Here is a 26,588-nt window from a genome sequence, read left to right as displayed (position 1 = left end):
ATCCCATACACAAACACTTTAACTTTTCTCAATAAAGCATACCGGTTCGGTAAAAAACTGTGTGCACTGGGTCTGACTCAAAGGTAGTTTATTTTGTTTTGTTTTCATAAGTCATGTCACATCAGGGCACTTTGGAATTATAATTATTGTGGCATACTTTGCTTAATACTGTGTCTTGCATCTTTCTCGGCCAGAATGTCTGAATGTGTACATGGATCTTTTCTGCTGAATGGAAATGGATTAAATGGGTTAAATGTGTCTCTAGACTAGAGTGAAAAGACATTTTGGTTTTTATTAAACCTGAAATTGGCTACACATCATATTGCTACTCCTGGATTACCTTGGATTAATTCAGTGTGTATCCTACTGCATCCTGCAAATTTATGCTGAATGGTGTTTTGTAGGAATAGACTAGTAGCAATACACAATAGTTTATCTAAGCAGGTCTTTAGCTGAGTAATTGTGTTATCTTACACAACAATGGGTGTGAAACTTGTTCACACTTCACAATAATATAGATTACATAAATAATAAGAATAAAGTTATTGTTTATAAATAATTTGTTATACACATGAAGGAGAACATACTCAAAATCAAATATTCCCGAATGGTCTTGACCATTTGCACATTTCCTAGTTCAAGGAAAATGTTTTTTTTTTTTCAAATATTCCTTTATTGTCAATAAAAGTCAACGGAATTATCTTGAAATTAAATTCGATTGTTCTGGGTAAATAGTAAATATTGGACAACATGACGTGTTATTCATAGATTAGAGGCTGAGGAGGAATCAACCCACCAATCTTGAATTGGCCTCAGGAAAAGGAAAAGGTACATGGAAACACGTTGTTACATTAATTTAATGATGCAGATATAAAAGAGCAAGCAACAGCAACTAATGGAAGATTGTTTGCTGCTCTAGAACCTGGTGACCACTGCATTCTGAAAAACAAGAGCAGGATACTCAGAGAAGCAGGTGCACTTATTTCAATCGGAGCTGAAGTAAGAGGAATCCCTTTGAAGATCTCTCTTTCTCCTTACTTTTAAAGGCTGTCATTGTGCTAACAAGTATGCGTATTTGGCTAACAGACAAACAATATACCCTTAGTTATTTTAATTACAACGGGTAAATACTAGTTGGATGTAATAATGTAGATGTAAATCATTAGTCGGAATGTAGATCTCCAGGACCGGGGTTGGTCACCACTGCTGTGGTGGGATATAAACTGGAAACTCTCCTCTGCTGAATCACTCCCCTGTGTTAGAGGGTGTTCACGTTCATTGGATCTCTTTTAGTATTTGTCACTCCATATTTAATAGTCAGCTAAGCTGTCCTACTTTATGCAGAGAAGGAGAAAGTTAAAAGAGATTAAAAAATGTTATGGGTTTGATCAATGGATTTTGGCAGCGCTACATTTGATCAAGGGCAGATAAGGTGAACCTTGACACCCATAAAATCTATGCAGATTTTCCAAGAGCCCTTTCCTCCTTCAGAACTGTCTGCACTGGCTGATGAATTGCATCTGTAACTCCATGTTAATATTTTGTATGAATGTATGGTATTAGTTGCTTTATCACGAGTTTTGCAGTTTAGGGTCTGTATTTCAGGACATGTATGCTCCAAAATGATAGTATCAGCTGAATCCTGTCAGGATCAAACTTGAGCTGAAAGACAGAGGCAATAAAAAGACAGAGCAAAATGGCAAACAAAGGCGAGTTGTTTCTGTTGTTGTTGATGATATATTTAATACCAACTAGCTTGCACAAATATTAAGCTATAATAAATATTTAGGCCAAAAAGTTTTCTGTGGGGAGGCTCAAGGTTTGCTGTAAGTGGATTTTCAGCAGGAAATGTATACAGCTAAGATAAACATTATGTCTGAGGGACCCTGAAAAAAAAGGAGAAATGCACTTAGCTTTGGGAAGAGTGTCGGTCAGAGATCAGAGTCGTGCTTTTGGGAGCAAGATTAGCTGGGAAGAGCTCCACAGGAAACACTGAGACGTGTTCGACACCAAGAGAGGCCCAGAGGAGTGCATGAGCAATCGAGGCAAGGTGGACGGGAGGGAGGTCACCGTGGTGGACACCCCGGGCTGGGACCGTAGCTCTGCAGAGGACACCCCAGAGCGGATCAGGCATCCTCCGCAGCATGTCCCTCTGTCCACCGGGGCCCCACGCCTTCCTCCTCACCATCCCCATTGATGACAAGTTCTCAGAGGGGAAAAATAACACCGCCGAGGGTATTATGGGGATCGTCGGGGAGATGACATGGAGACACGCCGTGGTGGTGTTCACATGGGTGGACGCACTGGGAGGTCACACCATCGTGGATTACATCGATAAAAGCTTCACTCTCCATCACCTTATCGAGAAATGCGGAAACAGGTATCATGTCATCAACAATACAGATAAAAGCGATTGTACGCAAGTGACAGAGCTGCTGGGGAAAATCAAGGAGGTGGTAACAGCAAACTAGGGTTTGCACTTCACCACTGACCTAAACCAAATGTATGCAGAGGTAGGGAGGCTGAAACAAAAGCAGGCTGAACTGAAGGAGAAGTATGAGGAGACAGAGAGAAAGATTCAAGAAAGTCTGAGGGAGACTGAAGAAAAGAATCAGCATGAGTTTGAACAACTGAAGTAGAAATGCACAGGATACAGACGAGTCCAAAATGTCATTTAGGAGGAGGAGAAGCAAGGAAGGGCTAAGTCCTACCAGCGAGTATGACAGAGGCAGTGCTCCCCGCTACTTCCTAAGGCTGTGGGGGTGCTTGGGGTGCATTGCACCCCCAGACGGACCTCAGTGCACCCCCAGTTGTCTCCTTATATCCCCATGTCTACATAGTATTTAGTATGTTTTTTTAAGATATGGCAGTGACTAGTATGACGGGTGTGATATAGCGCAAGTTAATGTTGTTTTAATTGTTCAGCCAAAAACTTTATTGAGCATACAGTGACGCATTAATGGCTGTCATGTTAATGTACTAATTAACTGGCTAATCAAACGGTTAGTAATTTCCTCCAGGTCAGGTGGTCTTAACTCTCAGTTCTGCATTACTACAAACAAACACTAGAGGTCAGTATGTGAGAGCCAAGCTCTGCTCATCCATCCATTCCTTTCTTGGTGGTCAAAACGAGCGAAATACAACTGCACTATAACGGCAAGTTGAGATTTCGCACCAGTCTTGCAAATAGTTTGTCCATTGAGCACATTGAGATTGCTTATTGAAAGATATAACAACAAATACTTACAATTTAAATGCCTGTAAAAAGCGTAAGCATCTATCCATCTATCCGTATTTTCCTGTCCATTTGATAATGTCGCATGTTTTCATGTTTTACACCTCGAGTGTCTCTTCGCTCACATTCATATTTATTTTGTAGCCAATAAGCGTAGGCTGTAGTTGGTTACAATACGTAGGCAAAAACTAGTTACAATAACTTGTAAAACTGTTCCCAACAGAACAGCCTCGACTGCTGAGTTGTTTCAGGCGACAGTTTCTTTGAGATGATGAGTAATTGTAAGTAATGCTTTAGGAGTGAAGAAGTGCCATCTTGTGATTAAAACAATGGTCACAGCGGGGGGGCGTTTTGTTTCCATGTTGCCTTGCCGTCTGCAGGAGAACAACGTTCAAGGGGGATTCTTCTCCTCTCTTTTTTGCCTTTTTCCCACATTTTCCCATTACTCAAGAAATGACGTACTTCTCAGCACAATAACAACGACGCGATGATGTCAGCGCACCCCGGACAGGTCAGCAACACTGATAGTGTTAATTCTGCGCTTATTCAACATCGACACCTTTTTTTAACCCGAGGTGTGTTACCAGACTCCCTTGGTGAACACCTGTATGAAATATTCATTACACCTGAGTGGTGCCAAAGGAAAAAAATACCTCTTGAACGCTTGCCAATGTCTCAATAAAGGTCGGCGTGCGGGACATTCCAGGCATGTAATTCGATCGATGCCTTTTGCGAGAAAAGTGCCTGGAGGACCATCCGTTGCTCTCATAGCAGAGGTGATAATCGAAAACCAGGCGAGCACGCGCTGGCACGCATTACTTTAAGCGTCGTTCAAACTGGGTCACAAGTGCATTGTACAAGTTAAAAATACAATAGAGTAGATCACGCATTAACAGGACGCACCAGATGCACCACAATTGGACCGGCCAGAAAACACTAGCAGACACAATAGCCGTATGCTAAAAAAATGTGGCCAGACGAGTTGGATTTACCTGTCTTTGCTCCTAGCATTTGACACAGTTACGCCCTTAAGCACAAACCCGTCCTATGTCGTTGGATTCCGTCCTTGAATCACATGGGAAATTAAATGTTTTATTACAAGGAGTGTCTCTGAATCCTGAAGGATGTCACAAGGTTAATGATTTCCTCAGGTTCACCACGTCTGTCACAAGAATTATCATTCAGAAAGCTGATGGGCGGAGGGGTCGAACTGGGTCCGTCTTTTTGCGAGTAAAGCCGTAAGCACTTACCACGGAAATATGGGTCAATTTGATAATTAAGAAAACTAAAAGTAAAGCCTTAAAAACTGGTCGGCCTTAAGCCGCATAAAGCTAAAATATCATGGTATGCCCGCCTAAAATATACAGTACGTAGCCTGATATTGCATTTGTTCTACAATCGGTAATGGCAAGATATGTGTGCTTCATTTGAGAAGAGATGGCATTAGATCTTTATTCATGATACCCACTGATTCTGCAAACACTCCAAATGCTTCAGATAGGATGAAGGGAAACATGGGATTTGGTTTCACTGCGTGCATTTATTCTGGCGTGTTCCCTGATGTCAGGTTGTAAGTCAATTGTACATACGTTCAATTATCTCTGGTCCCTCCTCCAACAACCCCCCCCCCCCCCCCCAGTCGGGATAGTTTGATTCTGATCCAGCAGAGCTCAGTTAGCCTACTTGTATCCTCCCAGAAGGTCTCCGGCTCGCACTCTTGCAGTCCTAAATGCTCTGAAGCACGGAGCGCATACTGCTCAGCATTTCGTCTACGCGCGGTTGAAGTTGTCTTCTGTCACGCAGCTACGCCGTCGAGAGGAACTACTTTGGATTTGGGTCCTCCGGACTGCTCAGACTGAGAGTATCGTCCGAAAGATACGCTCTGTGCAGGTCCGAAAGAAATTGGCACTATTATTCATGGAGCGCTGAAGGCGCATTGCCCTGTGTAGTGCCCTGGCAAGGGTTTACGCAAGGTGAAATGAACTGTCAGCGCGCTCGCGAGCCGCTGTGATCGAAGCGTCCACTTAAGGAAAATAGTAAGGACGGTACTTGTTTTATCAATTGGTTGTTCTTTTCTTAGGGTGATATACTTACGTTGAAAAGGACAGCTTTAAATTTCAGATCGGATACACCATAAAGAAACTGGGATTTGCGCTTCTGGTGCATTCTGCATTAAGTAGTCAACTCTTTTAAACTTCTGTCATTGAACATTTCTTAGAAGAAGACAATGGCACTGGATTGCACGTCAGTGACGTCGAGAAAAGTGCTTGTTTGGCTTGTCATGGGTGAGTGCTGGAATCCAAAATGGATTCATACTTTTCCTCTTTGGACTGATGGTATTGCACTTAGACGTTGTATTTATTTATTCACTAAAACTCTCCCTTCCTTATTTAAACAGCTCGACACACGTGCGACTAAAATGAAGGAGGTCTTAAGACGGACTAACGTTACAATATTGTTTGCTGGTTATTCAATACCATTTTTATGTTACTCCTCATTTAGCCAGCTGAGGTTAATCTCGTTTGCAGCGTTCGCGTAAATAACGCGGTCTAAACAAGATTTCACTTACTCTCGCCTCGACGTACCCGTGCATGAATGCCATAGGTTTCGTTAGTATCTCAATTAATGTAATTGAGCAAATGCAGGAGAAACTGACAGTTGGTTATTATTATTATTATTATTATTATTATTATTATTATTGTTGTTGTTGTTGTTGTTGTCACCACCGCCTTTGCACTAACTATCATTAAAATCGTGTCGTAATTGAAAACACTGTCATACTCACATTGGGAATATTAAAAGTATGCAAACTGTAGGCTAGATGTCTTGTGCATATTATGGTAATTAGATGAAATAATTTACTAGTCTATAGTGTTTATCAGTTCCAGTAAGTCCTTTAAAATGAATGATCAGCGCCATGCAAATGGGATTTTCGATCTTTGTTTTGGTCGTCAGCGTGATATCGTCCTTGTATGAAGCACTTTATAGACAGTCGTTGCACGAACCGCATTTGAAGATATGTAACGAAACCTGGATGTTATCAAAGTATCTGAATTTGATACTTAAGTATCAGAAGTGTCAGTGTCATGATAGCTGACGAGCGCTGTAATACGCAAATGCAGGCGTAGCTGCATAAAGGGTTAGAATTATATTCAAAACTTTAAGATGTGTCCAGTCGGGAGCAAGAGTTATTTCTGATAACTCTGTCGCTGAAATAAGCACGCAATGCTGACAAAACATTCATAAAAGCGTGGTAATTAGGCGATGGTTTGTTGTGCAGTTGGTGTCATTTTAAATGAAAGAGAGAGGATCCCGAATACTGCTAAAGCTAATTTATCTGACATGTCTCATGTCTTTATAAACGTGCTGAGGTGTGCTCTACCAGTCTTCATGGTACGAATACCGCGCTCTCCGATTTCCGGTTGTAATCGCCGTTGAGGCGTATAGCAATGGACAAGCAGGTTTAGCTGCCGTTTAGTCCTTAAAGTGATGTATTTCGTTGAACAAAACATTAATTGTAATCAGCATATGCCAAATCAAACACTTTCCTTAGATGCAAATTCAAACTTTATTTAAATTATTTCTTACATACATCATAAAAATGGAAGTAAAGCTGAATTTTCGCGATAATAGCAAGCCATGATATTGATCAGGTCACGCTTTTCGGAGGAACAGGCGATGTCTTTTAACTGCGTCAGTGATTACCTAGTGATGACATCAATACTGTTAGCAGTAACAAGACCCATTTGTTGGATTTTGGAGCATATAATGTAGGGAAACAGTCGTGCACATGTTCTCAGTGGGATGTAGATAAAGTAAAATGCCGATGAAGACTTGGTTTGCGAATATTACTTGATTAAGCATTTACAACGGGTACACGGATCAGACCACGGTTAGCTATCTGCGATTACATGAAAGACTGGCAGAATTTTCGTATTTTATTCGTCTGAAATACTTATAAAATGACTAAAAATAAAAACTTAAGCTGATGGGAACAATTATATTAGTCTATACCATTTAATGCATTTAATTATCATGCATCTGAAATGCCATTTTAACAGTTATATCCTGGCCAAAGACAAGAAGGCCAAGACAAAAAGTCATATCTGAGAAAAACGTAATAAATACTATGTAGACATCGGGATTAAAGTAGACAACTGGAATTGAACTGAAGACCGTCTGGGTGTGCAATGCACTATTAAGCACCACCACAGCGTCAGCCCTAGTTATATCTATAGATATAATAGATAATTTTCATCAGACAAGGAAACGTTGTGCATTGCCATTCCCTTCGCATTAGCTAACATGCAGTAATGTTTGCAGTATTATGGTTGTTATAAAAATGTAAACACTTTCCACTTAAAATGTTATTTCTAATCTTGTCATAATAGTAAAAAAAAAAAAAATAGTAAAAAAAAAAAAAAAAATCCATGCAAAAAAGTGGGGACTAATGGTTTAATAGTACATACTACCACACTATGAAACAGTGACACAGTAATGTCTTTGCTTGACACATTGTAAAGACACATTGTTGTGAGCTGAAACTCAGCTTTACTGCATGGATTTTCATGCAAGTATTCACAGTGGTGTTACACATTATCGGTGTAGCTGGAAAGAGGGAGGAAGATCTCTATTAATAGGGCTAGTTCCCCTGGGTTGCTGGATTTGAACAATACAGTAAATAGGTTTAAGAACAATTTTTTAAAAATTCACTTTTAGAATCCACCTCATAAAAAACCCCCAGCTTGTGAGCTTATGATGCATGTGTTTGTGGACACATTTGTATTTGATAGTGGGCCTTTGAATTCATGCAGACAGTAGAGGTGTGCCTCACTGAAGCCAGCGTTTCATACCAACATGTATTGTCTTCTTTTTACTGCCCCATTTTTAATTTTTCATGTGAAAATAAGAATAAAAGTAGGAGCAAATTTAAAAAAAGAATCTGGTTCATTGACATGGTAGGTTTAATTTATGGAGCTTAGGAATTTAAGCGGCTCATGAGTTAAATTTTTAATGCCCGTTGAAAAACTAACAGGCAGACGCATGTAACACGTTACTGGATGCGAAATATAATGATCCCTAACATCCTTGTGATCTTCTGAAAGTGCTGAACTTATGCCGAGGAAGCAATAGGAAAACATTGGACTCTCGTGTATGTGCACACTAATTAGAGTTGGTGTACCAGGTTTGTTATCTCTGTTTATCTCCATGTACAGCAAAAAAGGATGCCTTAAAGAGTAAATGTCACATCCTCAAAAGAAACAAACACACATGGGAGACTTGGTTATTCCCTTGAGCTTTGGTGAAAGATCTGAGGCCTTGCGGCTGCAAGGTGCAGAAGCGACTTTAATCAATAAAAGACAACCTTATGGCCACTGCAAAATTTTGAGAATGGATTTCAAAATGAGAGACTAAAACTGCATTCGGAGAGATAGCAGGTTGTGGTGTCTTTTAATCATTTATAGTTTGTCTTTTCCTGGCTGATCCTGTCGCTGATGTAATGTGGTGTGCTGCAGAGCTCCTAATTAAAAATGTAGGTTTAACAGGGGAATCTCGTTCTTGAATAATTAGTGACTGTGGGGGAGGAGGAGACTGAGGTGAAATGACATGTGCATTTGCCTGTGCAGATGCCTAAAACAAGACTAATGACGCTATGAAGTTATCTGTCTGTGATTACAAGTGCTTACATCGAAGAACCCCTGTTAACTGTTTCAATACTGTGGATACACCTCACAAATCCAATCCTGAACTGAAGTCTGTTAATGCAAGTTAACAACAACACCTGACAACCACTTGAATGTACCTGCTAAAACTAGTAGATAAGCGCATTCCAAGAGAATAATAACATTCCATGGAAACATGGACTTTGCCTGCTTTAGCATCTAGTTTACCCTCTGTTGAAATCAGAGTATGTGGGCATGAGCCCTTGGTGCTCCTCAGACAAGTGCATCATTCATTACAGTGCAATCAGGCACTTATTGTAAACTGCAGCTGTCAGGACTGAGACATTTCCTTTTAACAAGTCTGGCAAAAAAGAGCAGAAAGTCTCACATATCGTCCACGCTCGCAGGACAGACAAGCACTGGCCATGGAGGTGAAGATAAAGCTGACAGCTGGAAAAGCCTGCCGAGAGAGAACCGTTGGGCAGGTCTTAGACTACACACAAAGCAGGCATTGTGGGGTGGTCCAAGCTCTTACAGAGCTGGAGCCTTTCAGAGCCTTGGCCTTGAAGTGGGATCTGTCTGAAATAAGGATGATAATAAAGTTCACCATCTGAATATCTCTCCCAGCAAGAGTCAAGAATTAGATTTTTCTCACACAGAGAGGTTGTGGAATGACAGTGGACAGTTGATGTAACTGTAAGAAGAAGACTTTGTGTGTGTGTGTGTGTGCACGCGTGTGTGTGTGTGTGTGTGTGTGTGTGTGTGTGTGTGTGTGGGGTGGGGGGGGGGTGGGGGGGGAATTTTATGAAACTGAGATAATGTATCATTGATTCCAGGTAAAACCTAGCTGCAGGACACCAAATTTGATTGCGTGTTCTGCTTGCACAAGATGTTACTTCTGGTTCACAGGTAGAAAACATTTTTTTAAACAGTGTAACAAAGGAGGAGATGGTCACACCTTCTTGTGCTGGCGTGATTTCAGTCACTTCAAAATTCATTGAATGTCTAAATGCTACATTATATCCTGTTTTCAGCATGTGTCCAAGCCAAACACTTCATGGCAACATCCAACCATTAGAGCTGTGCAGGCTTTCTAGGCTGAGAGGAAACAATGCCAGGCTTTCCTTTTAATAACCGAGACTTTCAAGAATCAGCTGTGCTTTTATGTTAAAATGAGTGGCAATATTCCCTTGCTCACTGCTGCCTTATTCTGTGGTCTTCTCATTAGTGATGAAAAATGAAGTGAGGCCGTTACAAACGATAACTTTTCTCCAGTCACCATCTGACTATCTCTTTGATTTAGTTGTGTGTTGGAATAGCCCGAAGAGTGTTAAGACAGCAGCATGTCACAGCCAGTTATGTGTCAGTAAAAAGGCATTGATCTACAGTTGTGCTGAACAGACTCTCAGCTGGTATGGTGTTGGTTATTCTGGTTTTTATGCTGCATGAACTTTGATGTCTTCTTACTCTGATAGCAGGAAACAAATCCCTGGCATGAGAGGTTAGACACAAATAAAAAAAAAAATCTGAACTCACACTGTGTGGTTTGTGGAAAAAAAAGAACAGAGTTTATTACGGAGTTTGGTCAAAACAGACTAGAGGGACTCTGGGAAGACCCATGCGAAGCTCCGCAAATCGCCCATGCTGTTAAAGCATTTAGAAACAGGTGTAAACTCAGCAGGTAGTAAATATTTGATGCGCACGCCTTATGCTGTATGTCAAATGAGGTACTGCAAGAAACTCGGGCAGGGGTGTAGCTGGCCAGGTGGGATGAACTAAAAACACTTCAGAGCTCTGCATTAGCTAATTATTAATCAAGCAGACCCATTCTCACTCAGCCTAATGCTGTGGTGTGGTATAAATCCTTCCTGGGCAGCAAAAAAAAAAAAAAAACAGGAGAAAAGGACTGGCATGTCCCCAGTCTCCTCCTGGCAGGCCTCTGATGGACAGTGTCCTATTCAAGGAGCACTGAAAGTTCAGCCGTAAAACTGTGACTGCACCGAATGGACTCATGCGGGTGTAACTCTAGCCGAGGGGGGGGGCATTCCTTTAAGTTGCCAGGGTGGAATCAATTCATTACCATCCACTCACTTCTGCCCTATTGTTTTCGAGACCAGTGGCTTTGGCCCAGATTAATGGAGCTGTCTTTAGACTAAAGTACCACTTGTGCGCCTGGCTCCGGTATTCCTTCTCACCCTCTTAAGTAGCTGCGTCTGAGATCCCGGGACACAGCAGCGGTGCTGGCGGTGATGCCGTAAAGAGCAGAAATGAAATTGTGTTCAGAATGAAAGCCACAAATGCAATCCCCCACCACAGTCACCATCTGAACTTCCTCCCTGAATCAGAAGCAAAACACTTTGCACAGCTCAACAAAAGAGCAACTGATTTACTGATTTCGAGGGCAGCCTTCTCCGTACTGAATACCCTGTAGTATTCATAGCACAGCAGAGGAAGTTTTAAAAAGCCGCTGGTAAAGATTTCAGGTTTTCTCGCCCATGTTTTATATTTCTCACTTGTTACTGGTACAGACTCCTCCTGAAAGGCAACATGTTGGTCTGACGGTGTGAAAAGAAACAGGAACAACAGAGGCAGAAAATAAAACATTTTTACATAGTCTTGTAAGCGTATTAGTGTCATGCCTGAATCTAGTTAAAGTGCATGTGGACAGTTCCCAGTCCCTTATCTGATAAAGTGAGATCCCAGATTAGACAGGAGTGATGATGGCACTCATCATGCATTAGGCATGATTAGATCATGATTTGTACATTAGATCATAATCCCCTTAAAAACGCAGACCAAAACACTGTATAAGCGCTTTCCTCCACCACCCTTTCTCAGATACTGCTGAATTAGCACTGCTGGGAATTTCTTTGGCCCACCAGTATGTGTGCTTAGGTGTGTATCTTGATTAATCGTGCAATCAAATCCTGGGTGCAGGGTCCGTTGCAGGTTAACTTCAGGGTCACAGCGCAGTCGTGAATCAAAGCTCACATCCCAGTGCCGCAAGTCATGTCATCACTTCACCAGCTAAGCAGGTGATGTCACTGCAAAATGCTCATTATTTTTGAATAGGTCTCTGGCCCATGTCTATTTAATAAGGGAAACAGGCTGAGACACTTTCAGAATGATCCGATATACGACGAACCATTTTAGTGATATTTTTAAAAAGCCACCATTCACTGTTTTATAACTTGAAATCCAGACTTATGACAAGACAGAGGTTGAAAGTTGAGAATGAGGGCAAGAGAATGCCATGGTACTGTGGAGTTTGTTGTATTGTCTTCCTTATTGTAGCCTATTGCAGCTACAATATCTGAAGAAGGTTTTTGTAATGCTTTGAATGTATGCTTTGCCTAGCTCACCCTGTAGTTAAATAAACACCTGTCAGAAGTGTACTCCTTGCTGTTCTCTGAGTACTGTCATCTGTCATCTCCTGTCCTGTCCTGTCATTTAAATGTGTAAATATGTATACAATATTAATATCTTATGAATATTTCATTGAATACTGTATTTGAACCAGAATTAACAGGCACATTACACATCATATACTTTATGCTTATGAATCCAGTGCATGATTTGAATTAAAGAGATGCAAGACTCAAGACGCTAGTAATTTGGGAGGACGCAGAAGTGGGATGTGTCTAGAATGTGGCAGGGCGATGTTTGATAGGAACAACCCAAGGCTGTGAAAGCAATATTCTGGTTACGCTGCAGTTCGCAGTTACAGTATATTAATCCCAGTCTCTTGGTGGCAACTCCTTCTCTTGCTCTCTAAAATGGTGACCGGCAGTTTAAGACCTTTAAGAGCTCAATCATGGTGATTGTTAACCACCAAAGGAAAGGGTATTTCAAATTGAAATTTTTTATGTGAACAACATACACTTTGTTGTTGTGTCTGTCACTAGTCACGCTGCTTCTGTTAATTGTTAATTTTGTTAATGTGTCACAGAGCCACGCGCATGTCATGTCTTACAGGTGCGAAAGGCTTTCAGTGAGCAAGTGTTTATGCACTCTGCACTGCACGCAGCTCCAGATTAAGTATGTTTATGAAGGGTCATTTCCTAAACTGCCTGCCGGTCGTAGGTTCCTTATTGTGTGAATGTGCTGCTATTAAATATAGTCGTTGATGTTAGGAACGTAGTTTGTTCAGCTGGCTGAAAACCTGTGTGTTGTGCAGTCATTTGCTCATTGGCAGTTTTTTTTTTTTTTTGGTATATCTACTTTTATCTATATCTACCTTTGCAGCTCATATGCATCTCCACCAATCCCATTTGCCCTGCCCATAAACAAATGACCTCAACAAGGAAAGGAGTACCGTTGCTGTTTAGAATCATGCACATCAGTTATCCCATTTATGTAAAATATGAATTTACAGGAAGACTGTGCAAAATGAATGCCTATGTTGTCATGACAATACAAAACGCTCATAAATTTGACTACACTCGTTTGATTGAATCAGGTGTTCTATGAAATGTAATACTGAGCACGGGATTGCATTTTGCTCCACTACAGCTACCTTTCAAAACTTGTATGAAACAGATGTCCGCAAGCTAGAATCCCATTGTCACTCTTATAATGAAAACTCTCTGAATGGAGGCAGCAGATGGATGGTCCTGACAGAAAGAGAGAGGAGGGGCTCAGAATCCAAACTGATGATTGAAGAATGCCTCTGTTCTGAACATGCCAATCTCTACCATCTATCAGTCAGTCACTCAGGCATATCAGATGGACCAGTATGCTGAAATGTCTGTGGCATCTATTGCATGCAGAATGAACAGTTGAAAAAAAAAAAAATTACAGATGCTTGGAATGCATATACAGTGGCCTGGCCCCAGAACTCTGAGAGCATTTAGAGAATCAGTTCATGTGCTCCAACAGAGCCAGATGTCCTTATCTATGCTCAGAGACTGTAAATTGCAAATATACAAAACAATTTTAATCATTTATTAAATGCATATTAAAATCTAGTTCTCTCAGCATTTACTCATACTCTTGATTAAACAGGGAGAAATGATATAATAGAAAAACTGAATGTATTTTGTATGTTGTTTTCTTAATATTTCTAAAGCTATATTTTGGAACTGCACAGAGCAAAGGCACGTTGATCAAAATTTTACAGAAATTTTGCTGATTTTTACTGAATTGTTTTACTGAAAATGATTTATTTACAGGCGATATTTCAGTCTACTGTACATACCAGCATCAGGATCTTCGAAAGCAGCTTGTGGTTGTATTTGCCGATGATTGTATGATTCTGGAATTGCACTCGGTGTGTAACCATGGCGTTCTCTGTCTCCTGTCTCCTGTAAAGGAAGAGTAACCATATTCATTGCGTGTTTTGTGCTCATATAAACTTGATGGCACAGTAAATATGTGACTACCTTAAGTCAATAAGAGTAAGACCAATGCATCTGCTATAGCTGCCTTGTTGTCACTAGGATTCTCATCTTCTGGTTTGGAGCCAGGGAACAGAACCAAAATGTCACTTGAAATTGCAGATTCGTTTAGTAGTAGAGTTTGCTACCAAGGTCGGTGACTTAGCCGATGAGCTTTTCTCATAACGTGCAATTTTACCATCTGCTTCAAACCTTTCCATGTGCATTTCCCCTTGGAGAATCCAGCCACCTTCTTGAAACCAGGTGGCTGTTTTTTCCCTAGCCAGCTTTTCATTGACTAAGTGGATCAGCGGATGTTTGCTTGCTAGGTTGAAGAGATATTTGTTATGACAACCATATCAAGTGCCCAGTCTTCTATTAACATAGGAAATTAAACAGGATGACCATTTTCATCAATCAAAGTGCCTACATTCGGAGTCTTTATGAGATAGGAAAAGAATTTCCTTTCCAATGTGTAGTGGTATACAGAAGCTGCCTTTTAAAACTAAATGCATGACATCCAACCATCCAAGACGTCAGCCATTTACTTCATCCTGCTTTCACTCAGAAAATGACAGGCTGTTAGCAATAAGAAAATATATATTTGAAATATGTGTTTTATACTAGTGGAAAAAACAGAAAGTGATTTGGAAAAAAACTGATAATTCATCCCCAATTTGTTTGTTTGCTGAAATAACCAGATAAAGCAGCTGTTTAAAGTATCATATTTGGGAACATAATAATTTCTTAAAGACAATCTTCAAATTCAATTTCAGACATATTCTTCTTCTATCTTCTTCTATCGTCATTCCTAATTATCTTTCTTACAAACCCTCAGATGTTAAAAAAGAATCAACTTTTGATCACAACGGGACCAACAACCTGATAACAGGATATAGCTTTGGGCATAAGCAATTTTATTACATATACAAGCATCTAAAACTAACAAACCAAAAACTGTCTCATAAAAAGGAATCAGAGATTGGAAGATTCCATGCTGAGATGGTGAGGCAAAGGCTGAGTTGTTTAGAGGTCTTTATTGATCAACAAAGATGTGAAACGGTGTTTAGCAAAATGAGACTTAACAGAAGAAACAGAAAAACATGATTCCTGCTCCAAAACAAGTTATTTATTAGTCAGAGCAAGGAATGCAGTCCATTCAGTCGTGTATTTTTACTAGCTGTACTTTTTCCTTTTTACAATGTTCTTAAAGAGCACTGGCTCCCAGTAGTCCATGTAAGGCGATTAAATAGAAAGTGTGTACTGCTGTGAATCATCCTAAGAAGTAGTGGGAAAAAGACTGACGTCAAGGTGGCATTCTGTACCAAATTGTCTCCATCGTGTAACAGCCCATTTTTTTTAGGGAATACCCCCCGGGACCCTGGTAATGTTATTTTGTTATTTATGAGGATTGATATTATAGCCAAGTGGGCATAAGCCACTGTTAAAGTGGCAGAGTGATAGATAGATGAAGCCTGGCTGTCTGACTGCTGACGCAGTGAGGTATGTGGGCACGTCTGTGTTGTTCCCTTGTGCGATGGGAAACAGCCATAAGGGCTCACGATGCGTAGCTAGTGAATGACCGCCATTAATTAGAGAACAATGGCTGCTATCTGATCCTTGACTTTGGACATTCCACAGTCCCTCTTCTTGAGGAATCTCATGTGTCTGTCTGGGTTTTGAGTCGGTGCATGCGATAAATTTCCAGGACGTAAAGGGAAAATTGATTTACTTTTAAGAACCCTGCGGGTTTGAATATCTGTGTGCAAAACCATGCCATCCTGAATTTTGTAATGTGGTTTATGTACAATATGCAGCTGCCGAGTAATCACATATTCCCCAAGCACCAGATTCACTGCATGAACAAGTGTAAGAAATGCAAACTTGATTTTTTGAAACCAGCACACTTGAAATGTCCCATAAGGGTTTGCTAAATGATGGATGTGACCTGATAATGTGATTGTAAGCAGAGGTGGGAATTAAAGGTTCGTGTGAATGTACCAAATTTGGCCAAAGTTTTTTCACTCTCCCCTTTTTAACTGACCCCTGTCACTCCCCACCCCTACCTCACTCTCTGTTTCTGTCACATACCCTCATGCCTTTTGTGCATTTTGTGAGGGTTTTGCTGCAGGAGTCTCTAGCCTTACTCCTCTATATAGTCCTTTCCTTAAATTATTTCCATTTCTGTGATTGTTGGCAGACAGAAGCTGTAGAATAAATTCGACCACACTGAACTGTGCTACAGAGCTGGCAACATTCCCTTATGTACAGCATTACCCTGCAAGTAGCGGTTGAAGGAAGCAAGAAAGCAAAGCTGTTCAATCCAAACTGTTCCCATCACAGTGCTCTACAAACATCAGGCGATACGCTGATGGGGATTATGAATATAACCATGGCTATGAAAATGCAACCGTAAACAGTGGTTACTGTGGGAAATAGGAATCCATGACATTGGTTTTATTCAATACCCGGATCCATATCCATAAATCTTTTTCACAAAATGATTGATTGTGGTACTACATATAGCTCAGGAACAGTGCTATCAATGTCTTTGTTCTCTGTAGGGGAAGCAAAGCTAAGGGGATGAGGAGCTGCTATTACGCCGTCATGTTTGAACAATGCTCAGCCTGTTGTTTTATTAAGAACTTGCTGCTAATTAAAGAAGAGCAAACGCTGGTAGGTGACATGATCCCAGGTTTTCCTGTCCTCCCACTCTCGCTCACTACAGTGCTCTAAATCTCTCAATTATTCCCACGGCTCTTGCACGTCCCGTGTCTTACTCGCATGGATAACAAAGCAAGAAAACCTTGTCGGCCTCTGCGAGTCCCAGCATGCCGGATGATTTCACAGCCTGTCACTCTGTCTTGTAACGTGTTAGTTTCATTTTCGGCTTCCATTCATTACTACCCGTTGCTTTGTAGATGATTAATTCTGAACATTCACCGTACCTACATCAGATAAATTCTGCAACCTTGTAACAGCAATATAAACAGACCTATCCCAAAGGAATGGCCTCAGACTTCCTCCTCCCCTGTCTCACAGTTTTGATGTCTTGTTATCACTCACTTGTATGGCTTGGTCTCAGACAAAATTAATGAAATAGAGGTGTGTGCATACTTTAGGCATGGAAAATAGTCTTAAGTCTTTGGTCTGTCTATATTTACATTGACAAATTGTGGCACTCTGATATAAAGCCACATTTTTGTTGATAATCGCAGTCAGTAAGAATGGGTTGGACTTGGCTGATTTCTGTATGGAATGCTCCACCTTGCTGACTTTGCAAATGCAGAATGTTTGATGAGGAGCACCTCTCACTGACACATTTTGCATTCATTGGATACGGATTAAAACACAGTGTTCCATAACTGAAGTGGGATCAACAGCAGTACATGATCATGTGAGTGGAAAGATTTGATTTCTTAAGCCTTGTTATTTTTATAAAGCAGTCATAAATTTTGTATAAAGCAAGTACCATAACGACACAGCCACAGTCAGAATAAAAACTGCTTGTTGAGTTCTGTAAGTACACCAATACCATTTTACTTAGTTAAATGTTAAAATGCTTTACTAATGTTTCAGTACCACAAAGCCACCCCAAGACAACACACATCTTTCTCCACCAAGTGCAAAGTCTGTCAGGAAAATTCTCTTAACATAAATTACTCTCCATTTCATTAAAATCACAAAACCACTACATTACATAATTTATCTGCCTCTTAGGCGGTGCTATATGTGATTTTTAGTGCTCCATAATGCAGAACTCTGGATAGTGTAATTATCTAGTGCTGTACACATTTTACAGTGTGTTGTGTTGTTTTACAGTGGAGAGCACCACATAAAATTAATAATCTGTATATCTAGTGGTGATTAAGTGATTAACAACGATTTACAGATCTTAACAATCTTTGCATACATTTATTCATCTACCTAGCTGGCAACACTTGTTTTACATTGTTTTACAGTGCGATTACCTGTCCTAACTGCTTTGCAAGTCACACATGAAGTTGCTAAGGTAGCATGCCATCCAGCTCTTGAACACACAGCCCTTGGACTCCAGTGCCCTAACCACAATGTTCCCGTCTGCCGTTCTCAGGCTTCCCTGCCTGTGGCCTCGGTGTGAGCGCTTCTGTGCCACACACAGGACAATAGCGTGTTGAGTGTAGTGCAGGTTGCCGTGAGACACTGTGTGCGGCTTAAGCCTGTTCACTGCCCGTATCACCCATTACCATAATTCAGGACTGAGCAGCGAGGCATGAGAGCAACACAGTCAGTGCTGGAGCCCTGGCTGTGATCCACGCCCACAACTGATCAGAGCTGCAAACCATGTTTGTTGTCACTAACACACAGGCGTGCTTGCGCAAGTCCACGCACGTACATGCCCGCATGCACAGAGAAAAGGCCCAAGTGTGTGGCCGCCAGCAATCCTTCACTGATTAATGAGGAACCCTGGGTTCTGAGGGATGGGGACTGTCCCTCCTCAGTAATTAGGGATATTTTAAAGGTCCCTGTCAAGTATAGAGTGGACAGCTATGCAGAGTGTTGCTCATTACTGCACACCCAGCATGTGCGCACACACTCTCACACACATATACACACACACACACACACACACACACACATATATATATATATATATATATATATATATATATATATATATATATATATATATATATATATATATATATATATATATATATATATATATGAGGGAACAGCCATTCTTGTTTTTCTTCTTTTGTCATTTTTAATCTACATTGTGGTTCCTCTCTCTGCAAGAGGGGTATCTTGGTGAAGGAGCATGCCTCCTTCACCAAGCAGTAAGAAAAGCTAAAATTAATCAGAGTTAATACATCACTGACAACGCTTGCAAATATTAGCATCCCTTCACTGAATATTTGATGCACCCCAGTTTAAGAAAATTTCCAAATGCTCCTACCACGAAAAACTATTATCTGTACTTTTCCCTTTTGAATAATAAAAAACATCTCTGATGATAAAACACATCCCTTGAATGTTATTCATTTATTCATCTGTTTTGGAGAAACTGAATTAATTTCACAAAACTACTGAATGTAAACCAGCAGGCATGTTGTATGTTGTGATCTCGGTCAAGTACTTTCTAAATTGTTCCTACATCATCTCCACAGGAAGAATAGGCTCGTTAACAGGAGAGGATGAAGACTGAATCCTCAGTTATTTTTGTGTGTGTTTTCCAATGCAGCATGCTAACAGTTTTAATAAATATTATATCTCATCTACCTTCTCTCACTCGCCTCAATGGGCACTGTTGTATGAGGATGAATCCACATCCATCAGCTGCAAAGCTTTGCCACAGCTGCATAGCTCTTTCTACTAATAGAAACTCCTACTTCAGTAAAATGCCAGCATGAAAAAATACTGAGCACCAAAATCCACTGATGTAACACATCAGATCAAAGATCGAGTCAAGCCTTCCATTCAAACTTTTGAATATGCAGGCAGCTTTGAAGAATTCAAAGGGCTTGGGTCACAGTTAAAGGAGTTAGCGGGAGCGATATTTCCAAACGCAAACAGACTAAATGCGTTTGTTTCCTGTGTGCTGAAATCCCCTCCCCACTGTATAGTGTTTGACTTTGCTACAGGCAAAGTTTTTCCACACACCCCCCGAGACACTACAGTCGTCCGAGGGGATGGGCTGCGCTTGTTTAAAGCAGCCAAGAGTGAAGGAGGACAAGACCTTAGTTTTTTCATGACCATGCCTCCAGTTATCATATCAGCTTGGATCTTTCTGTGTCTGTGGTACTTCGCACCCTCTCAGGGTCAGCTTCACTGCACAAAACAGTCTAGGCCCCTCTCAAAAAAGGATCTCGGTGAACTACAACTGAAAGTCTCCCGGCAAACCAGCCCAATTCTTCTGGATTGTGGCTTCTCTTGATGGGCATTCTTTTTCTTTTTTTTTCTTTTTTGAATGGGAGACGGAGTGAATGCTGACAGTAAGCAATATTTCCTAACGGGCTGATGGAAAGCCACTCTTGTGAAGTGTCAGTCATCTTGTGATTTCAGGGATCCCTTTTGAAGTGCCATTATGCCTTATTAGTCACACTGATGACAGGACACAGAGCTATAAGAATGAAATATTTGCCCTGAAGAATAATGAGTGTGTGCAACTTTTCTATAGTGTCATTAATTTTCTCTGGACGCAGCAGTTGCTGTGGTAATTAGTGTAAGAAAGAATAGGACGTACAAGGACTGAAATAAACACAGAACATGTTTGCACTGTTAAAACAAGCAATGCTGTTTGCATGCAGACTCAGGTTTATTGCGGTGCTCCCAGGGGTGAGTGTAATGGCAGCACTAATACTGTTGATCACAGCAATAATCCCGCAGATACCGCTACACTTAATGATTTCTGCGTTACACAACTGCTCTATCGGCCACCAGAACTCCGGCTTCCAGAGGCTGTCATTGACATTTTAGGGACGTAAACAAACATCTTGTTCGCATTTCTGTTTTCTCCCAAAGGGTTTGGATTTCTTTTCCTTCTCTCACTTTTCCATGCGGGGTTTGTAGAACCACTGTTGCGGGATGCCTCCGTGTCACTTGATAGGGCCGATAGGTTTAATGTTTCATCTCAATGAACGGAGAAACGCCCCGTCACTGGGACAGGCCCAGGAGTGGAGATGATTAGACCGAGGGGCCGATGATTACTGATGCAGACGACTGAGCTCTCCTCATGTTATCAAGATTATCAGCCTTCTGCAAAACTGGAAAGAACAGAATATAGCAGCTGTCAGAACACTGATGCAAGAAGATGGATGGAGAGAGACATACAGAGAGAGAGAGAGAGAAGAAGGGGGGGGGGAGTGATTAAAAAACTTCTGGGGAAAAATGTACATATTGTTTTGTAAGTGATTAAGTGTTGCTTAGCCAACCTGTAAGTTCACAGTATTAGTTCTAAGAATAATTGGATTAGGTTGACTTGAACTGAAACAGGGCTTTAGAAAAAATTTGAAATCTCGTAGCTGAATCCCATGCCTAGAGCGAGACAATGGCTCTTCAATAAATAAGCAGCTTTTAATATGCTTACCCAAGACTTCACATACAGTATACAGTCTTGGTATTTACCCCACTGCACAATGCAACACAAAAAAAAAACCTTTGCATGGATCCTGATGGCTTGAACTTCATATTGATTATAAGGCCAACCAGTAGTCGTGTAGTGGCAGAAGCTAACCCCATAGTGACTGACACAGAATCCTCTACTTTGAAAAGTCCTCCCGCTTGGGAATGGATGGCCCTTTGATTCGCGCTGTTTATGCACACATTTAGCAGTTGCATATTTAAGACTTTTGCAGCTGGCAGCACAAACAGAAACCGTAACCACACGGTCTTGACAGCACTTAACAAAATACTTCAAAGTCAGGGGCAGGGCTTTTTCCTAAGAAGGCTCATAGAGAGTAAATGACATTGATGTTTGATGGGGCCTGGGGTGATCAATCCCCAAATTGAACCTATTACCCAAACATATGAAAACGTTTTAGAGCTGTTGAACCTTTCAGAACTATGCCTTTACACAGGGGTCTTCAGGGTAGAAAATGAAGCATAGCTTTTCATCCAGCATCCAGCATAATTTTCGCAAGTCATTTTAAGACCTCCTCAAAATGTCAAAATGCATCTGAAAAATACTCTGTTAGACTCACCTAGCTCAAACCAGTCACGCCACAGACTAACTGTGCGGATGTAGATCAAGTCACATCCAAATCCATGGAAAACAGTATGACCAGAGTACAGATACTTGACCAGAGTTCAGGGTGAAAGCTTAGTCTTTCAGGTCATTCAGGTTAACGTGGTGCTCCTTCCAGTGGTCTTCAGATGCAGAGACAAACATATAAACATACCATATGCAGGTCCGGCGGTATGGGGATGCTGAGGGGTGCATTGCACCCTCAGACGGGACCTCAGCGCACCCCCAGTTGTCTCCTTATATCTCCATGTCTACATAGTGTTTATTACATTTTTTTAAGATATGACGTTTTGTGCCCCATCCGCGGATTGCAGGTGCACCCCCTCTGTATTTTCTCCGGGTGCCGAGCGTGACCATATGAATGGTGTGAGTATATCAAAGTGCAAACTGATTGACGGTAGCAGACTGGAGGAGGCCTGAATTTCCCCTCACCGGGTCTCAGCTAACATTCTTATGAGAGTAAAGGGCTGCTCAGTTCCTCCTGCCATGCCCAGAATTGCAACAAGCGCCTGAATGCAATTCCCCTAAATCCGTTCTCTTTGTCTCCTTCTGTCTCTCTCTCTCTCGTCCGTGCAGCGTACCACTTCGTCTCGGCCATGGCCTGTGGGGGCGCCTATCAAAGCGCCATAGAGGACTTCTGTCTCACCAAGTTCAGGCTGGACATGGAGGAGCTGGACCAGCGGCAGTGGTGCAGCTGGGAGGACACAGTGCAGTAAGTGCACCTGTGCATGACCTGTGCATGACCTGTGCACCTGTGCATGACAGCCATGTCAAATCCTACACATAAGGAACGCGTAAAGAAAAAAAACAGTATGTGCCAGCATGTCAAATCCTAATATAAGGAGTGCATTTTTAAAACATTTCAAAGTAAAGTAAATGTGTTCTAAAATGAGTAAATCTGTTCACCATGATATGATAAACAATACAGCTGAATATGGTCAATAGCTTATCAGTGGCATAGCACGAATTCATATGCACACACGAACATGACAGTAATCAATATATAATATGTAGCGTATGATGCACATATTTAGGTATGTATTAAAATGCAAAAGCAATATTTTTATGTATATTATTTTGTCTTTAGCATACAAAATATGTCAGTTCTACATGACTAATGTCCAATAATTAACAAATGCTACAATAACTACAAACTGTTCTGTAGAAATACAGCAATAATGATAGGGGCTGTTTCTCACAGTAGATTGTCAGCATTATGCATGTCCTCCATTGGCATCCAGTAGTGTTGGTACCCAAAGCAGCACAGATATAAAAAGGACATTTCGTGGTTTCATGTTCCACTCTTCCAATAGCTCTGTGCCCAGTTCAGCATGTGTCCCAGACATACTATAGGCAGTCTCTGATGAGCATGCTGCTCCAGAATGTCTGGGGTTGAGCCTGTTTGCATACAGAAGGTTTGTAGGTGACAGGTAGTGACCAGATGCATACCTTAGTGTCTGATCACCCTTAACACTGATGATCCCACTGTCACAACGCCTATGGCCAGTCCCCGGTGCATTTCTGCCAGGTGCTCTAATTTGTTTTGTGTGTCTAGAATATTTTTTCCATTGGTTTTTATATAACCACAATGGTTATCAGTGCATGAGTAATTTGACAACATGTATGCCATTCCAAAGACCATCATAGAGAAGGTTTGTGAACGTAGAGAGAATATTTTCCACTATTTACACGTAAATGTATATTTTTAATGAAAAATTAGACTCACCTTTCCATTTGAATCCTTCCCAGGATAATTCAAATATCCTGTGTTATAATTTCATATTTTAATTATATGGTTTACATATTTAATTAGGAAATACAAGTGCAAGTCCATTTGACTGATTCATGTGTCCCTTCTGTTTGTGTTATGGTATTTCTAATGAAATATGCTGGTTCATATTTCCTTTTTTAAAATGCATGTGATGGCCTTTGGCAGACATTAATGGGAAATAATTGATTTATTAAGTATTATAGACAAATGTTATATCAAATATAAACAATATTGAACAAGCAAATGTGGTAAAATACAGGGGAAATTATATCTTTACATAACTGATTGCAATACAGTATAAATTATTCCGCAGGGTTTCATGTTTGAAACAATGAAACAACAAACTAGTCCAGAATAACCAAAAGGTGTTTTAAGTAGGATTATCTTGTCTGTGACATACAAACCTTCTCACGTTTTCAACTTTGACCTTCTTGGCCTCCTCCCTGTGCTTTAAAAATAGATTTTTACCATGTTAACAAGCTCTTGGAATGAGACCAGGTCCCAAAGAGTGGAGTCCAGCTATGCTCACATGAACTTTGGAGGTTATAATAAATCTGCAAAGCCACCCCTGTCATCGTATAATACAGTGCATAGGACCACTGTATTATAGGACCAGTTTATAGTTTTACTCAATCATTTACATTTTCCCACAAACCACAAAATCTTAGCCACGTTTTCTCCTCTTAACTAAAGGCTCAATTCTGTGAGATGAGGAGAGGAGGGATACAGTTGTTTTCCCTGCAGATGAGCTATTTTTGGTATCCTGAATGTTCCAAAGTGCATGTGACCACTCCAGCTGTAATGGTTTGACTTACTCCTTGTAGCATATAACAACATATAGCAGGGAGGAGGCTATGTATTCGACTAAAGTCATGGAGACCAGAATGAGCAATGACATCAGCTTACCCTCACTGATGTTTTGTCTAGCTGCTATATTTCTAGACATGTCATGTGGGCAGTCATGAATGTGACACTAGAGCTATAGCTTCCCTGACCTGTCATATTGTCCTGTCAACCAGCTCCTGTTTTTTCCCACCAGGCATTGTTGGTTTGGTGTGGCCTTGTGTGAAGATTTCTGCTTGTATAATAAGATCAAGGTGACATCTAAGTTGCTGTCACCAAATAAAAAAAATACATCAGATAGATGTATTACACTGCATGGTTATCATAACCCTTGCCATTACATCCATGCCCTGTCTGTCTAAACTACACAATATTGTGGAATGATCTTAGCAGACAGGCTAAACCATGGCACGTTGCATTGTATGTACAGCTGGATATAGACCAAAGCGCTTCAGATAAAGTTCTGTACTTAGAGGGCTAAATCTAAAAGAAGAGTTTTTCCGATTTGGAATGAGAACTCATGACTCTAATTACGGATCCAGTGTCTTAAATCCGCTGTGGTGCCCTATATGTGCTATTTAGAAAAAACGCCGCAGTTCCTTTATAGACTGCTCAGTCCACAAAATAAGGTCTAATCGGAAGAATTCAGAACGCACCAAATTTCAGCTCAAACACTCACCTCCACAGTGTCCTCCAATTAGCCGCTTCATTCAAAGCACCGAAGCAGGAGGAGAGTGGAGTCTGCCAGTGCATCTGCTCCAGCATAAGTGCATGCAGAAACGCAGGGATTATTGCTTAGCAGAGAGGGCTGGTGAAGGCGCCGTCTCAAAGGACAGCGTAGATCCCAGCACATTGGAAGGAATGTCTGACAAACATATAGGACGTGCCGGTGCAAAGTGTGAACCGGGCTAATAATATTGTTTTCTTATATGGTATTTAAAATGCAGATGTATTATGCAACACAATAATTGCAGGCATCCACACTCACTCCCTTACTTAAATTTAGTAAATTAGTTTTCTACATGCTTATTTCCTTTCAAGTAATACAGGTTTATCATGGACACCCCCCCCCCCCCCCCAACCAATCCAGGTGCCATTAGCCCAATCAAACAATGTATACTATCTTCACAATGTTGTCGCAACAGCACCCTATGTCAGTGGTGTTAGGGATGCTCTGTATTTGCTGGGAATGCAGGAGCTGAGAGTGGGGGAGGGGGACACAAAAATCCAGAAATATGGAGTCCAACTTCATCACATGTGCTCCCTTGGTAAGCACACTGAGGACAAAGCGATACAAATGTCCCCAGCCAACACAGGGACATTTGGCTCCGACCACCCTGCCAAGGACAGAACACAGGCTGCAAGGCTGACCTAGAATAACCTTGATCCACACCTGAGATGACTCTTACATGTCTGCCACGTTCCTCCGCAGTTCTCAGCTGCCTGCTGTTAAATTGTGGACACTCAGCGCTTACCTAAGGGTGAAATTTACGCTTCATATGATATTTATAGTGTGATACTGAATCCAAATTTGTTAATTACAACAACAGTTTATTCACAAAGGCACGGCCTCAGAGCCTTGTGTCTCATGCTCATTTCCTTGGTAACCATTTCCTGCAATATACATAATCAAATGTTTTATGATGAAGGTTTACATTAGTCACCAGAATAAAAAATATAATCGCTTATTCACATTCGGTACGGTATACATCCAATATTAAAGCAGATGGGAACAGCAAAACCCGATTATGCGTGTACTAATTTTGTTTTTCTTAATGAATGTATTTCATACAGTGTGAGGTTATATTGGGTAAGAAAGCGGCTGAATTCCCTTCTGTCACCTGGATTCTCTGACTCACAGAATAAGCCCTCTGAGTCACAGAATATAATATTTTTTATTGGCATATAAAAATCCACAGACAAGGTGACTTTCAAAACCTGAAAAACTGCCTTTCAGAAGTTTTTCAAAAAGCCA

The 26,588-nt window shown here is 41.0% G+C and overlaps 1 protein-coding gene across 1 annotated transcript in view; it reads left to right on the top strand.

The window, feature by feature from the left end:
* The first annotated feature begins 4,933 nt into the window (after positions 1-4,933).
* The window catches only part of ramp1 (receptor activity modifying protein 1), a 40,645-nt gene continuing 18,990 nt past the window's right edge, over positions 4,934-26,588 (top strand). The window contains exons 1-2 of the mRNA XM_036545455.1: positions 4,934-5,520; positions 22,576-22,711. Coding sequence (XP_036401348.1) covers positions 5,463-5,520; positions 22,576-22,711 — 194 coding nt within the window. The 5' untranslated portion in view covers positions 4,934-5,462. The remainder of the gene's footprint in view (positions 5,521-22,575; positions 22,712-26,588) is intronic.

Source organism: Megalops cyprinoides, chromosome 14, assembly GCF_013368585.1.
Source record: "Megalops cyprinoides isolate fMegCyp1 chromosome 14, fMegCyp1.pri, whole genome shotgun sequence".
Taxonomy (NCBI): Eukaryota; Metazoa; Chordata; class Actinopteri; order Elopiformes; family Megalopidae; genus Megalops; species Megalops cyprinoides.
The sequence above is the reverse complement of the archived record's forward strand: the minus strand, read 5'-3'. Positions and strand labels throughout refer to the sequence as shown.